Genomic DNA, 14,879 nt, shown 5'->3' with positions numbered 1-14,879 from the left:
AGTGAACGTCTCTTAGTCCACTGTGGTAGCCAATAGATGAGAGCCATAACTTTTCACCAATAGCAAGTGTAATTAGATTGATGGATGGGTGTTGTGACCAATCAGGGTTCGAGCTGTCTTCTAACACCTGCCCCCAAGGCATTTTATGGGAGTAGAGATTAGGTAATGGCGACGGGTTTGGTAAGTACATAAAGAAAGTTTGTGGTGACAGGCGGTGCGCGCGGCTCGCCATGCGCCGGGGGGAGCGCGCGATGGCCCGCTGGTGGTGTCACGGATCGCTGGGGATCGGGCGCTGTTGCCCAATTAGCCGTCGGACGGTGACCAGCGCTGGGATCCGCTTGTGACGTTCATTGTTTTTGTCAGCGCTGTTGTTGCCTCAGGCTGGGAGCGCGTTCATTCATTGCGGGGCAGTGACCGGCCTGGCGCCCGGAGCCCGGGCTGTGTACGGCGGGTGCGGGAGCTGCAGCGCCCGGTGCTCAGGCTCCGCAGAGTATAATGCTGCGCTCTCCCTACAGCTGTTGTCGCCGCCAGCTCATTCATACACCGAGAGCCCTGCTCTCCCCCTCCCAGAGTATGTCTGGCCCCGGCTGTAGGCACTGTGCGAGCGGCTCTCTCCGGCCTGTCTGGCCCCCGGTCCCGCTACGTGTGAGGTGTAAGTGTGGGATACATAGACCTGTTATCGCCCTGTCACCCGCCGCTGCCAGTGACCTGTAGGGGGAGCTGTGCCCGGAGCTCGCTCATGTTTATCAGACGTCACTTATGTAACAGGCAGTGCGGGGCATTACTGTGACGCTGCTGTGACCGAGACACCCTACGTGCCCGTCGGTCTGCGCTAGCATAGGGAGCGCTGTGTGCCTGGGGCTGCCCCGTACGTACAGCGCTACCTAGGTGTCACTGAGCGCAGTGAATGAATGGGGGGAGATATGCGCATGCGCGGGCAGTATATAAACAGCGGCATCACGTGACTGTGCTGGAGTTCCCCCTCCACCCCCCACCTTTGGTTTCAGTTTCCTGATTTCTCACTCTCTTCCCTCCAGGACAGGACTTGGTGCCCCCACCCCATCCCTGCTGCTGGTGCTGCCGTGTGTGATGTGTGCACCGCGCAGGGGAAGGGGCCTCCTCCCGGAGAGCTGCTAGGGCAGGGAGAGGTCCCAGTGTAATACAATGCAGCCCCATGGGAATGTTGCTCTAAGATTAGGCTGTGTCCGGCTGTAGCTATGCCCGCTGTATTGGGAGGGGTGTAATGCATTAAGCTACACTAAACAACTGTGGAGACTGTACATTTATATGTATCCTACCTGTCAAGTGCCCACTGTCCCAGGAGATGTCCCAATTTCTGATTATATTTGGGAGGTGGGGGATGTCATGGGGCAATATACATTTGCCGTCAGGCATGCAGCTGGTGTCTGAATATATATGAGCTTATCTGCGAGCCACATGTACTGTTATACAATGTAACTACTGCATTTTTGTGTTTAATATTTTGTTGTTTGCCTCCAAATTGTTGACTGTCAGTGTATACGAAATTTTGATCTGTTCCATGACAGCTGGGAAGTGTTTAATAATGGCAGGTGATGTTAGGGCTGGGGTGAAATATAATGTGTGTGTGTGCTGCCAGCACAGTGCCCTCTGCTCACTTCATCTTGTGTGGGATTCTCTGATGCTTAGTCACTGTTATTGAGAAATTTAGTAAGTCATCTGCTCCCTAGTAAGGATATTAACTGTGTGACAGATGCAAATGAACAGTTATGGGCCACTAATCCAGTCCCAACTCTCAATCTCTTCTTGCCACTGGGCTGGCTTAGGACCTCACCATGTTCCGCCCCTGCTAATGGCTCCTGGATCTGTTCTAGTGCTTATAAGCCCTATGGATTACACTGAAATAAGAGTCCAGATACATATTGTCACTGCCCTGCAACAATCGGACAAATACCATAGACACCGTATTTGTGTGCAGGATAACAGTCTGTAAGGCAGGCAAAGAAAATGCAAACATGGTAAACCAGTGCCAACATGTGTGCTTGTAATTGATATTTAAGTCCATATCTAAAATATTTGAAAAGTAGTGATGTCACTCCCATAAAATATACATGGAGAGCAGTGATGTTTCAATCATTAAAGTCTTCTGGGTTGGGTATGGGATCCTGACTGTCAGAGTACTGACAGCGGCATCCTGATGGTCAATATACAGTCAGATTTTATGAAGTATTTTAATCCAAATCTTAACCCAACCCCCCCCTGTGGCCTAACCCTAACTGAAAAAATACTCCAAAAAGCATATATCAGGCGCACTCTACATAAATATCCATAAACAGCTAATATAGCAGCTCTCGAGAGGTGTTTGGGAGCACCCCACGTAATAAGATAGTAAAATAATAAATATATAGGAACAGAGAGCGCTTGTATATATTCAATATTTAATACAACATGTAATAATTTAAACAATATTCATCATTTGTAAAAAATACAATACATATGGCCAATACAATATATATAAAAAAGTATATACCATATACCAACTGTGGAGCACAGAAATTCAATAGAAAGGAGGAGGGGGAAATAGAAAATTGTCCAGAACCCCCAATATTCCGATTCAATGGGCAAATATATATTCTCTAATCCTTTTAATCACCAGTGATTTGTCATATATTGCGTGTATCCAGAGGATGGAAAATCGAGTACACAGTGAGAATCCAATATCCGTGGGAAAAAAATTATATATTTTTCTTTAGAGTGATGATTGGTGGTCACCAGCTCACTTAGGATAAATCCTAATGGAAAAGTTCAGCTTAATAGCACTTACTCACCGGCTAACTCCTAGACATCAGCCGGGTACTTGTCACGGTGATAGCGCATCTAGGGAGACTGCTGTGGAGAACAACACTTGTTGGCAGCCAATAGCCAGCATACTCACAATATCCGCCTGGCTATGGCAGATGGAACAACACGTCCCAAGCTTACAGCTCAGCTGTTTAGTCCAGCTCCACTTGTGCCGCAGTCCCCTTGCTATCCACTGATCAATATCACACACATTGAATGTGACAGTCAGTCCATAAACTGGTGCATAGAAAGCATATACAGCTGGTATAGAAACTCCAGGTTCTCCTTTCTATTGAATTTTTGTGCTCCACAGTTGGTATATGGCAGGGGTGGGGAACCTGCAGGCCACGCGCCATTCATGTGATGTCACACAGGGGCGGTGCCACAATTGCCGGTGATTACAGCAATGCCCGGAGTATCCAGAGGATGCTTCGGGGAGCTGTAAGGGCAGTGGTGTGACCGTCTGAAGCGTCCTAAGGATTCTCCAGACTGCATTAGTGCATAGATATTGGGTGCAGGGTGCCATTCTAGGCACTCTGCTAACCAAAAAAAGCTCCAGACCAAATGATTGCGGGGGGCTTATACGGCCCCCGGGCCTGAGGTTCCCCATCCCTGGTATATGGTTTATACTTTTTAGTACATATATAGTATTGGCCATATGTATTTTTTACAAATGAATACTGTTTAAATTATTACATGTTTATTAAATATTGAATATCAAATGAATATTGTTTAAATTATTACATGTTTATTAAATATTGAATATATACAAGCGCTCTCTGTTCCTATATATTGTTTTACTAACCCTAACTGTCCCGTCCCGCAGCCTAAATCTATTACTGTTGTGTTTGTTGGGCTCCTGACCTCATTCGGGGTGGTCCATGTTGATAGAATGTATAACTTTCATAGAAGGGATGAAGCCTGGATATTACAATCACCTCATTGTGTAATTCAAGGTTATTGTACTTATACAGTTGAATATAAGGAGGGGTCACCTCTACGTTCTGTGACATGTTAAAAAAATGCTGTTATATGGTTGCAGATCTCAATTGATTTGCTAATATTCAATAGGGTTATTATATTTGTATGCAAAAATTTGGACACCCCATGGTCAAATTGCCTATTTCCTGAATCTATAAGTGAAAAGAAGCTAACAATCTATGCAAGGTACAAACTTTACTAGTTTCAAATATGAGTCTGCATCGGTAAAGCAAAAATATTAAATTCATATGAGGATGAATATCAAAAATAACAAACTTGATGGTCTATATCACATTGTGTGATGGATGACTCTGTAGTGGTGGTGCTCCTAAAACATTTGTGTTGTACACATGAATATCTGTTGCAAAAGGCAACCAAGACACAAATGTCTCTTTTGGGCAGTCTTGTAACTAATATTGTTGTAAATGATATAATGGTAGTATAAAACTTAACTTTTTAATTACCCTCTAAAGAAGTGATATTGTATACACTCAGACTATAATTCACAAATATAAAACCTAAATATACATATTAGATAACAATGAAATTCTATTGAAATCATGCGATATATCAATATATAGAAGTGGGTGAAACTATCTTATGCACCCCCTGGTAAATCTCATTTAAGGTCACTGACCTACAGGTATATACACCAATCTCAATTACTAAACTTTTTTGTAGACACCTAAATAAATAAAGACAAAGTTCTTGCATTTAATATATCCAACCAGTAAAAAGTTTAGGTATCAGGGTTTGGTATAAGCTGCCTGTTAAAGAAGTATCCAAGGTTCAAACTCCCAAAATGCTATATGGCATAAGGAAAGGTACACTGGACTGTCCTTTCTTCGATCCAGGGCCGGACTGGGGCTAAAAATAGGCCCTGGCATTTAAAGAGCGCACAGGCCCACCTCGCGTCAGCATCTGGCTCCTGGCATAGACTCCTCCCCTTACTATTCCTGGCCCCTCCCACTTCTTAGTCTATTCTCTTAAAAATATAATTGATATTAGAACAACATACTGTACAAGTACACATCATTCTCTGTATTAAAAATGTAATACCTACAACAGAGCTCATCCTGCAGGGCATTCAAACATGTGCCATAGTCAGACATTACTGGTGTAAGTCACACGCAAAGAAAAGGGAACGCAATTTCCCAAATGACCGATCCCTAGCTTAGCAGTTGTACAGGATTAGATAGTGGTCACTGCAGGAATTATTTAGGGCAGGGGTGCTGAACGCAGAAGACACATCTGTGCATACCAAAGCAGAGCTGTAACTACACATTTTGACAAAAGAGCATTTGTGCCGCAAACCACAGGTGAAGCAGGGAGAGTGCGTGCAAAAAAATCCAGGTGTGGTCCCGCTGGAAAGGCGCGTAATTACATTATAGTACCCCATATCATAATTATGCCACACAGTAGTGCCTCTTAGCCACATTATTATTATCCTCTATTTCTATGTCAGCATAAGTGTTTAGCAGCACCTTACAAAGTACAGTACATAAACAAATAAGTGAACAAGAAACCAGTGACTTACAGTACAATGGAATACAGAACAAGTATATGCTGCATTAGCGATCATAACGCTGAAAATAAGCAGCAGGTTAGCCCCATAGTCACGTTATGTCACACAGTGGCGTCTCTTAGTCACATTACACCACACGGTAGTGTTCTTTCGTCACACTACACTGCACAGTAGTGTCCCTTTTTCATGTTACGTCACACAATAGTGTCCCTTTTTCATGTTACGTCACACAATAGTGTCCCTTTTTCATGTTATGTCACACAGTAGTGCCCCTTTTTCATGTTAGGTCACACAGTAGTGTCCCTTTATCTCGTTACGTCAGTGACCCTTTTTCACGTTATGTCTCACGGTAGTGTCCCTTATTCACATTACACCACACAGTAGAGACCATTCAGTTATGCCACCCAGAGCCCATTCATGTTATGCCACACAGTAGTAGTGCCCCTTATACATTATGCTATGCAGTAGTAGCGCACCCTATACATTATGCTACCCAGTAATGTCCCTTATACATTATGACACACACAATAATGCCCCTTAAAACACATTATGCCACTCACAGTAATACCCTGGCATCTGCAGATGGCGTCTGTCAGCAGATCATGAGGTGTCCTAAGATGGCATCCAGTCAGCTTCTCGCCCGCTCTTGCCACGCTTTTCATCCATCGGCCGGCCGAGTCATGACATCACTGCGGCCGCACGTGACACTCCAGTTACTCCACCATGTCCTCAGCATGGTGCTACCGGGCAATCCTGCTGGCAGCTCACAGGAGCTGTCAAAATCCCGTCCAGCCAGTCCTCCCAGATTATTCCCATGCCCGGCCCCATACCAGGCATCACATACCAAGCCGCATCACTAAGTAATAACGTGGCCCAGGGCTGTATTAAGACTTGTGGGGGCCCCATCAATAAAATTGGCAAGGGGAAGGGAGAGAGAGAGAGAGACAGAGAGAGGGAGGGGAGAGAGTAATAGAGAGAGAGAGAAGTGGAAGCAGGGAGAGAGAAAGAGGGAGGGACAGGGAGTGAGATATATATCGGCCTTTTCATCGTCACTTAATTTTTACAAAAGCAGAGGAAAATGAACATTTTCACCTGCAATTGTAGAAATTAGGTTTTTGGGCCATTCATCAAGAAGGTAAAGCAGGAGATATAACAGATATCTCCTGCTTACCTTCCTCTTGCAGAATGGCCCATGTCCCCATATGCTCTTGTGCGCATGCGTGACCCGTAGGTCACACATGCGCACTTGTCTCCTCTGAAAGGAACAGTGAAACACTTTGGGGAGACAGCTGATTTTTGGATCAGCTGTCCCAACGCTGGAGCAATGATTAATTGCTCCGGCTCTCGCGTAGCATTAGAACGTTAATTATCAGGGTTCGGACCCTGATAATTAACATCAAATAGACCCCTAAGAGGGAAAGGGGGGTGGAGAGAGAGGGAGAAAGGGACAGGGCGGGAGACGGTGTAAGAGAGGGGGGGAGAAAGTGAGAGAGATGGAGAGAGACAGAGAGTGAGATAAAGGAAGAGAGAGGGAGGGGGGGAACAGGAGTAGGGGACAGAGAGAGAAGTGGAGTGAGGAAGAGAGAGAGATTGAGAGGTAGGAAAGGAGTGTGTGTGTGCACTGTACACTCTCAGTAGCACTTAGGTACCAGCTTTCCTAAAGGGGGTGGGCACTTTGTGGCATAAGCCACGCCCCCTACTCACGGCATTATATCATAAAGTTAAAAGGGTGATGCTGCCGGGACGTGGGAGCCAGCCACAGGCCCCAGGACGACCGCCCTGCCTATAATCCGGCCGTGACTTGGCCGCACATAGTAGCTGCCAAAGCAGGGCTGGTAGGCACTGTAGGCAGCCCTGCACATTGATTGCTCGCAGGACCCGTCTGACTAATTCACCTGCCCGGGGTTGGATGCTGATCCAACGGAGCTTTACCGATGGCCGCATCATTACGCGATGACGCGGCCACGGTTTCAGAGCATGGCGCCGCCCAGGAGGTAGTTCTGCCAGGCACACCAGCGCTTTGTCAAAGCGGCCCTTGTGACCATCTGCCCTTCTGGCATTTGCCAGAAGTGCCCGATGGTCAGTCCGGCCCTGCTTCCATCTACACATTTCCTGTCACTCCAGAGGTTAAATAGCAGACAGACTGAGTGTGACACTTAATTGTGCAAATGGGATGTACTTAATAGACCGTCGGACTAAATGCTGCCGGTCTATAGCCCGACACCAGAAGACTGGCAAGGGACAGAAGATAGGCGTCTAAATACCGACTCCTATCTTCATCCCAAACCCGGAGTGCTGACCGGGTCACCGCATGTTTCTCCACCTGCGGGTGAGAACGGCTCCCGCAGGCTGTTAGGGCAGGGCGCTTTTTGCCCTCCTCCTGGAGGGCAGGGTGCTTTTTGCCCTCCAGAAGGAGGGCAGGGCGCCGCGCCCCGCTAAAACAGCCTAGCGGGAACGCTAAATTTAGATTTTATATGTGTTAATTATTATAGTCTGAGTGTATACAATATCACCCTTTTTTTTTTTTAAAGAGGGTATTTTATTAAGTTTTATACTACCACTATGGGCCATGTTCAATTAGGCTGCGAAAACCCGCTATCGGCGATACTTCATCGCCGATGACTTAATTTTCACCCTTTCACTTTTCCCCATATTCAATTTCAAAGACGTTTCGCAGGTACGAAAAGTGTCTGCCAAAATTCAGGGATAAGTTTTCACCATAGTGTAGGTGGCAAAATAAAAAAGTGCAGAATTGGGGTTTTGGGGTACAAACTTAAAAAAAAAAAGTACTCTGCACCCCTTGGACTGTCCCTCAAAGGTATTCTGTGTCAAACAAAACTAAAAAAGTTCAACAGGACACCCCAAAAAATGCACTTTCGTTTTGGGGGTGGGGAAAAAAAAATATTTTGGGGACAAACTTCTAAACTAGCGAAATAGACTTTGCGGAGGGGGGGAGGGATTTCTCATGTATGCGGCAGATGTTTTTTTTTTTTTTTATGCGCTTGGTTGCGGCAGGTGGATTTTTTCAGAAGTACACTTTAGGGACTAAAAATATGCTTTCTCCCCTTTTCATTTACCCCAAATTTCATGACACTAGTTATTTTCCCCAAAAAATGTTGCTAAATGCTATTCTTCACCACTTTGTCAAAGACGCATAAAAGCACCTGTAGAGACCCTGTAAAGACCCCAATTACCTTTAGCAGGGCTTTTCGGGGGTACCCATAGTGATCCCCAATGTTAGTGCACCTTTTTGGGGGGTGACGGGATGATTTCCCCAAAAGTGACAGGACTTTTCGCTACCTACCTTTTCACCAGGTCCCGTTTTTGCTGATTACAAATTGAATACGGGGATACGCGGGAACGCGCGCAATAACTTTTTACTTTCAGAACCTCTGAAGACGGCGAAAAGTCCTGCAATGTACTTTTCGCCTCAAATTGAATATGGCCCTATATCATTTTACAAGCGTGCCCCAAAAAGGCATCTTTTTGTCTTTGTTGCCCCTTGCAACAGATATTTAGGGTACAAACTTTACATGACTATTTTTTTCACTTTTCAATCCACCTATTTACTGAATTTTACAAATTAAAAAAAGTTTGTTAGTAAGTACTAACTTTTCTTATAGTTTTATTATTTTAGATTTTTTTTTTTACTCTATTCTTTCGGCTTCTTGCATGCACTATAGGTTTGATAGCTCTGTACAGTCTCTCAAGAATTAGGTTTGGTACATTGAAGGCCGTTACAGAGCCCTTAATCTTTATTTCCTGTAAGTACTAGTAGATCTTTGTATGTTTTGGATCATTGTGCTGCTGAAATACCTATCTTCTTTCAGCTTCTGTTTCTCCAGGCTCAGAATCACTAGCTCCTAGGATTTGTTATTTCGTTGAATCCATTCTTCCTTCCACACAGACAATATTTCCTGTGCCACTGGCTGCCATACAGTCACATAGCCTAATCCTTTCACGTCCATTATGGTTTACTAGGAATTCTTTTCTTCAATTGCTTTACCCGAGTTTCTCCAATTTTACCTTCTTTCATGTGGCCTAAAAAAAATCTATGTTCAAGTCCCCAGAACCTTATTAATAAAAGTTTCTAGCATATGTAATTATTAATTGACATTATTTAGAAGTTGACTTTTGTGATGAGTTTGCAGGAAAGGTTTGCATCTGATTGCTTACACATATCAGCATAGACAATGTTGAGCTGTGTACTCCAATAGCAGCTGAATAGTTCTGCAGGTCCTGTGTGAAGTTCTCTTTGCGTGTGTGATCAGTTTGATTTTTATAGTCTTGATAATCCAAATATTACTTTGATTTTAATAGATTTCATTGATTTGATGTTTTTGATAGTGGACGTTTCATGCTGGGAGTGATCAGGTACAACTTTCACCTGCCTTCTAAAGCAGTTGATTTATTTATCTGTATGTTGAAGTCCTCAGCCAGCTGCTTAGAGGAAGATAGCTGATGGTAGGCACAACATTGCTGAGCTTTTATTAAATATCAAAGTTGTCCCAACCCAACAACTCAATCCAGCTTTGAGGACTTTATAAATAAACCAAAACATGTGTTTCTGCATGTACTTACTTATACACATGTACAGCTAGATGTGATGCGCCAGTTTCCATGAATATCAGTGAAATAAGTTAACACAACCACTGCAAATGAAAAAATGAGACTATTTTGCACAATTTACTGCAGAATTACTATTTGCTAATTAGTATAAATAAAAAAGTGTACCTGACATGTTATAAAGTTTGTACACTCTTCATGTGATTCATTAAAGTATATTGTACATAGAATTGCAGACTTATTAGTTACATCTGCCCTTCCCATGTAATTGGCAGTATAATCTGCATCATATGTTCAAACAATGCTCTTACAGCGGCTGAGCAGAGGTAACAATGGGATTGTAGGTGTATGTGATTCAGACTGTGCATTTATAGCAAATCCCACCTTGCACAAGTGTAGCGTGCATAATTTGCACCTGCCTTCGTATCTGGGAGCACAACACTCTGATGAGAATAGGCCATGGCTTATTTGGATGTCCAATCAGTGACTGTCCTGTGATTGGAACTTGCAGTCCATTGATTAAAGGATACAGTGAAGTCTGGCACAACTTGTGCAGAGTCATTTGCACACTGTTCTAGCTGATTACTAGTGGGATGACCTAAGAGGTGTACCAGAGTGCACACCTACTTTGTCACAGCTAGGGTCTGGCAGCTTACAGTAACAGAGCTTTACTTCTGTCCACTGACGTGCGGTGAGGTAAATGGCTGGGGAGGCACTGGCTAGTATCAGAGCCAGAGTTACACATACATATATATGACCCGAGGGTTCTTGTGGGCATTATACAAAGGTGCAGCAGTATATAGTGCTGGAAATGTGGTGCGTGTTGATCAGGGATGTGCAGAAAAGGTAGACGGGGAGGCAGTGCCTCACATGCCATACACTTTTTTACTCCAGAGATTGGACTATAAAAATGATCAGAATAATACAAGAGATATTTATAATATTTTCATAGATTTTTTCTTATTATAGTCAAAACTTTGGAGTATACCGATGTATCACAGGAAAGGCTCTGCTAACCTGCCTCTCCTAAGTACACATCACTGCTCCTGTCGGTGAAAAACAAGGTGCGGCTAAAGTGGCCTGAGCAATGGAAATATCGGCAATGGAAAAAATAGCTTGGTGTCATGAATCTCCGTTATTGATGAAACAGGATATGGCGAGCCCTGTATGTGTACAAAGGTCCAGCCCAGTATATGTGACTGCATTGTTACACACGTTAGATCCCTTGGTACAAGAACGGATATGCCTTACAAATATCTCATCTGAATATTGTAGAGGAGTAAATCTGTTTATGGCAGCTGTGTATCCAGGTGCATCTTCAGCAGGAGAATGCATCAGTATCCGGTCATTAGGTCTACATTGTCTAGATAGAAAATGGAAGATAGACAGGCAGTAGATAGGGTCTGAAGGTCGACGCACTAAAGGTTTCCTGGTAACGAGGTTGACAGGTACGGAAGGTCGACTGGTATGAAGGTCGACATGGTCATTAGGTCAACACTCATGGTCGACATGCAAGTGGTCGACACATGGTTTGTTTTATTTTTTAGCCCTAATCTTTACCCTAACCTTCTCTCCTGGTGCCTAACCCTCCCTCCTGGTGCCTATCCCTAACCCATCGGAGTAAGTGCCTATCCCTAACCCATTGGAGTAAGTGCCTAACCCTGACACTAACCCTAAAAAAAAGTGTCGACCATTTGACTGAGTGTCGACCTACTGCCTGTCGACCTTGTTACTAGTCGACCCGTCGGAGTGAGTGCCTAACCCTGACACTAACCCTAAAAAACAAGTGTCGACCTTCATGCCTGTCGGCCTTGTAACCAGTCGACATTTAGTGTGTCGACATTCAGTGCATGTCGATCTATTACCTGTCGACCTTCTGTACCTGTCGACCTATTGCCTGTTGACCTTCTGTACCTGTCGACCTTGTTACCAGTCGACCTTTAATGTGTCGATCTTCAGTCCCTGTCTATCTATTCCCTGTCTATCTTCCATTGTCTACCCAAACATTGTCTATCTAGACAATGTAGACCTAATGAATGACACCTGAATGCATCATCCCACAAGGCTAAAGCCATGTATCCACTTGCCGATTAAAATGAGCGATTGAACAATAACGTTATCATTCAATTGCGCATGAATCGGGCATGATAATATCAAACGACCAGCGATGCGCGCTCCCGCTGGTCATTTTCGACATCAATCATCGCCTGAACATGCTGGTTAATCTGCTGATAATGACAGAATGACCATGTTCAGGGATGACGGAGGGTGCCTACACTGAACAACTAATCATTCAGTGTAGGCATGCAGGGGATGGGGAACGACTGTATGATTACGATATCGTAATCATATGGTCTTCCCTGGGTCGTGTAGTGGATGTGCCCTTAAGATTTACATACAGTGACTCAGAAAAGTACATAGAGTCGTAGGTTAATCTTTAGAAATTGATTTACCTTTTTTAATCTAGGGCGGGATGATTCATTTGTAAGGCAGGAATTAATTTCCCGGGATAAGTGCTCGGAAGCTATTCAATTGCTGTGACAACTTCATTTTGTACCAGAATGCTTGGAATTTACCACATTAAGCAGCTTTTCCTGTGCTAAGCACCAGGCGTGATGTAGTTGCGGCAACCACCCATGAAGGGGCAGGCAAGTGCAGCCTCGGGGCTGGTCATTGTAATTCCCCTGTACATTTTGAATCATCCCCTAGTAGAGCAAGTGGTTTGCATGGAGCATGCTTACAAAATGTGTTCTGTGGTTTTTTTAGTTCAATGCATGGGTGGATCAGTATGAAAGTGGCTTAAAATAATTTATACCCAATTCCAGTTTTAGGACACGTGCAGAGCCGTTTGGCTTGTGCAGTATTACATGATACAGGTTGAGTCTCCCATATCCAAATATTCCGAAATACGGAATTATTTCGGCATGACTGAGATAGTGACACATTTGATATTTGATGGTTCAGTGTACACAAACTTTGTCTAAGGCACACATTTTTTCAAATATTGTATAAAATAACCTTCAAGCTTTGTGTATAGGGTGTATATGAAACATAAATGAATTTCATTTCTGTACACAAACTTTGTTTGAGCCACAAAATTGTTGAATATATTGTATAAAATGACCTGCAGGCTGTGTGTATAAGGTGTATATAACATAAATGCATTCTGTGTGTATATTTGGGTCCCATTCCCAAGATATTTCATTATGATATGCAAATGTTCCAAAATACGGAATATTCCGTTATCCAAAATACCCCTGGTCCCAAGCATTTTGGATATGGGAGACTTAACCTGTAATCACAGGTCAGATTAAAGTACAGTAAGTAGGTGTGCAGGCTTAAGGGTTATTTATCATTGTTAATTTCAGGAGAGTTTTCTGCATGGAATCTAGTAAGCGGAAGGTCTGCAGAAACTCTTACCCAAATGAGGCCTCATAGACCAGGCCTGTTATAACTGACATGGCGTATAGCCTTTTCCTTTTTTTAATGACGTTCATTTTCTGTTTCAATAGGACAATAAAACTCTTCTGTTTCCTTAATTACAGAAAAATGTGTAAACATGAAGTCGTCCTTAATGCACATCATACATTGCACCCCTTGGGTTTGTTACATGTTGTCATTTAGGTGCTTATTGGTTGGACAGCGCTGTATGCAGAAATGCATTGTAAAGAATAACCAAACATGTCTTTTTAGGTTTTCACCACAAGAGGCCACTACTGGTTTAATTAAGTCTCTAATAGACTTACTTGTGCCTTATCTAAAAATTCTGAAGGGTTATTATTTATGTGTGTTGAAGATTTGGGGCGCAATTCAAATAGCTGCGATTCGCCCGGACACGCACTCTTTTGTATCCAGCCCTATTGGGCTGTGAGCAAAATGCCACAAGTCTGGAGCTACCGTATGTGTGGCATATAGCCACAGTTACTCATACCACGTTGGGCCTTGTGACTAACTGAGATTCCCCCTTGGTATATTCCATTTTAATGGGAAAAAAAACCAATACTTTTTTTCCTGGATAGTTGATAAATAGTTGTGGCATTTGCTTTTCTGCTTAATACTTAACTAGCTGGGATACCCGGCATTGCTTGGGTTGAAGATTGGACCCTGAAGTACACCGGCAGCCTTCATTTTTTTGCATTGTCCTCTCCTATAACATGGATAACTGCAAATTAGGAGTAATTTACTGTGCAGGAAGGTGTACACCCATCCCAAACGGTATGAGAATACATCAGAAGCAGACTGACTTACAGGACTTAAATCAGTATAACTCCAAAATCACTTGAGTTTCAGGAATCAATGCGGAACAGATGGTGTGATTTAGCTATGGACGGATATATAAGATATAGAACATGTTAGCAGCTGTAATATGGTAATGCAGCAGGAGGCATCAAGCCATCTCTTCAGCCAGCTGAGTGGCCATGGGGACACGCAGGCTGACTGCCACAGATGAGTAAAAGAGGCCAGGAAATCTTCCTCAGGCAACAGAGATCCTGCCTCTCCTCTCCCAATGGCGGTGACATGCCTCTGTTTTGGGATACGGTGGCTGTTGCTGCCCGCTCCACGCTCAGAAACAGCAGCAGACTTTTAATCATTGACAGTCTGCTGCTGGAATGCATGCAGGATCACAGACCTGTACCACACATGCGCAGTATGGGTCAGGCGCATGAGCCGATACCGATAATCTGGAATCTGCGTGATCCCTGTCACTGCGTCCACACCTGAATCACCACCTGAAATGAGTCTGCAGACCAACATTAAAGACTATCTCTATGCTGTCAATGTATCAAGTGCTGAGCTGCTCATGAGCCTGCCAGAGTGTGAAAGTGTGTGTATGAAGTCAGCCCTAGAACCTGTGTAATGTAAGAGTGTCTCGGTTTTATGGGATTGTGTGGCCCTGACAAAGTTCAAACCTAGGCAAAAACCTAATCGTGATCAAACTACACCACCATGGCAAATTTGGTGGCACTATGTACAAAACTTGGCCGTG

General features: G+C 43.9%; 1 protein-coding gene across 1 annotated transcript in view; it reads left to right on the top strand.

Annotated features, from left to right (window-relative positions):
* The first annotated feature begins 93 nt into the window (after nt 1-93).
* Nucleotides 94-14,879, top strand: part of HBP1 (HMG-box transcription factor 1) — a 57,623-nt gene continuing 42,837 nt past the window's right edge. Inside the window, exon 1 of the mRNA XM_088480211.1 lies at nt 94-180. Coding sequence (XP_088336337.1) covers nt 166-180 — 15 coding nt within the window. The 5' untranslated portion in view covers nt 94-165. The remainder of the gene's footprint in view (nt 181-14,879) is intronic.

This window comes from Taudactylus pleione, unplaced genomic scaffold, assembly GCF_031769625.1.
Source record: "Taudactylus pleione unplaced genomic scaffold, aTauple2 ptg000251l, whole genome shotgun sequence".
NCBI classification, from domain to species: domain Eukaryota; kingdom Metazoa; phylum Chordata; class Amphibia; order Anura; family Myobatrachidae; genus Taudactylus; species Taudactylus pleione.
Note: the sequence above shows the minus strand (reverse complement) of the source record. Positions and strands in the feature narration are given on the sequence as shown.